The following is a 1,880-nucleotide window of genomic DNA, read 5'->3' on the forward strand; positions in this document are numbered from 1 at the left end:
TATAGAAATATTCCAACTTAACGAATTTCTAATCCTGATGTAGTGTAGCTAAGTTTGTCGTTTCCCTATTTTCCACCGCGCACGTTTTCAAGATAGTATAATAGCTGCCCTCAAAACCGCCCGCCCATCTATTTTCCCACAGAGCTCAGATGACGATGTAGAGAAGTCTCTAAAACGCAAACTGCAAAGGTCAAATGGCTGTGACGTGTCACGTGCGCGTAGTCCTTGCGCAGACAAGGTTTTTCTGTATTTTCTTCTTTTTTTTTTTTTAGTTTCCTGTGCTTTGTTTTCTGTTGGGACCCTTTCATAAATAACAACCTCTTCTACGATAATGTAGTGATTGCGCAGGCGAGCTGGTGGATGTTAACCATTTTGTTCTTAGCCCGAGACTGAGGCAGGAAAAGAGGAAAGTTTCGAAGTAGAAGAAAAATTAACAGTCGAAGACACGTCTCTAAACAGTCGAAGACACGATTAGAGACGTGTCTTCGACTGTTCATTTTTCTTCTACTTCGAAACTTTCCTCTTTTCCTGCCTCAGTCTCGGGCAAAGAACAAAATGGTTAACCTCTTCTACCACATTTTACCCATCGTCATTCTTCAAGAAATAAATCCGTAACCTCAGGGATTGGCCCAAAACGTGCTCTGTGGAAGAGTAGATATGCAGGCGTTTTGTTAAAAGTGTTTCCAGAAGAGCGCTGTTAGAGAAGTCGGTTGTAGAACGAGCGATCCCCGCACTTTTGTAGTTCCCAAACCCGCACGCCCTACGCGGGTCCACGAGCCGACACGCCGAGTCACCGCGGAAGAAGACGGCCGCACCCGGAGTCGTCCACGTCGACGGCCAGGCGGACCCCGCCGGCGAGGTCCGGTCCGGACCTCAAGAGCTTTTGGGCGGCGCACTGTCGAAGAGGCGGTGTCGCCGCCACAGTCGCCGCCACGGTCGCCGCCACAGTCGCCTCCGGTGCGGTGGCTGGTCACGAGGACGAGTTGTCATCGTCGTCCCCCATGCCCTGCTGCGAGGCCGTGGTGTGATTGTAGAGCCCCTGGGCCATGAGCTGGAGGGCCAGCGGGTTGCGCTGTCCGCTCGCCTTCTTGATCTTGGCGCGCTTGTTCTGGAACCAGATCTTGATCTGGGACTCGTTGAGTTTCAGCTCCCGGGCCAGGTCCTGGCGCCGCTTCTCGGTCAGGTAGCGGTTCTCCGTGAACTCCTGCTTGAGCCGCGCCAGCTGGTCTGCCGTGAAGGCCGTCCGGGGCCGTTTCTCGTCCGCCTTCTTCTCCTTCTTCTTCATCCGCCGGGAACGGGGCCCTGCACGAGGGAGAAAAGAAGGGAACGTCTCGATTGAGTCACTTCCAGTGGGGAGGGGGTGTTCGGCGGCAGAGCGAACCTTAAGACGCAGTCCCACTCTCCATACTTCGTACCAAAGACACGGGGCTCACTGCAGGCATAATGGCAGAAGGATCTGCGGACACGCCTCACGTGCGTTCGAAGCGTATTCTCTTTAAACGCTTGTACGATTCAGACATGTCTGAAAACTGTTCTTTTACGGCCGATCTGGCAGAGCCGCCATACGAGAGAGAAACATGCCTTAGACAGTGTCTGCGGACTGTAGTTTGTATGATGTATTAGCGGCGTGACCCCGGATTAATGGGCCTCTGGCGACAGTCTCGAAAACTTCCTATTGGATACTGAATCATGATGCACTCAGGACCATAATTGCTCTTCCATTCATCAGCTTATGCCACGAGAAAAGCGAGCGTTATCGTGTGCAAATGGTCATACCAGATATCTGGATGGCAGATAGGAGCAGACATGTACGTAACGTGTTACAAGTAACGAGTTACTGCTACCTATAGTTGCTTTTTTCGGTAGCGAGTAACTTATTT

At 51.8% G+C, this 1,880-nt stretch overlaps 1 protein-coding gene across 1 annotated transcript; it reads right to left on the reverse strand.

Annotated features, from left to right (window-relative positions):
* Positions 1-970: 970 nt before the first annotated feature.
* LOC8040418 (homeobox protein engrailed-like A) lies at positions 971-1,300 on the reverse strand. Its single transcript, XM_002414192.5, has one exon. The coding sequence runs from the start codon at positions 1,283-1,285 to the stop codon at positions 971-973; it is 315 nt and encodes a 104-aa protein (XP_002414237.3). The 5' UTR covers positions 1,286-1,300.
* Positions 1,301-1,880: the final 580 nt, after the last annotated feature.

This window comes from Ixodes scapularis, unplaced genomic scaffold (assembly GCF_016920785.2).
Source record: "Ixodes scapularis isolate PalLabHiFi unplaced genomic scaffold, ASM1692078v2 PGA_scaffold0__279_contigs__length_252992795, whole genome shotgun sequence".
Taxonomy (NCBI): domain Eukaryota; kingdom Metazoa; phylum Arthropoda; class Arachnida; order Ixodida; family Ixodidae; genus Ixodes; species Ixodes scapularis.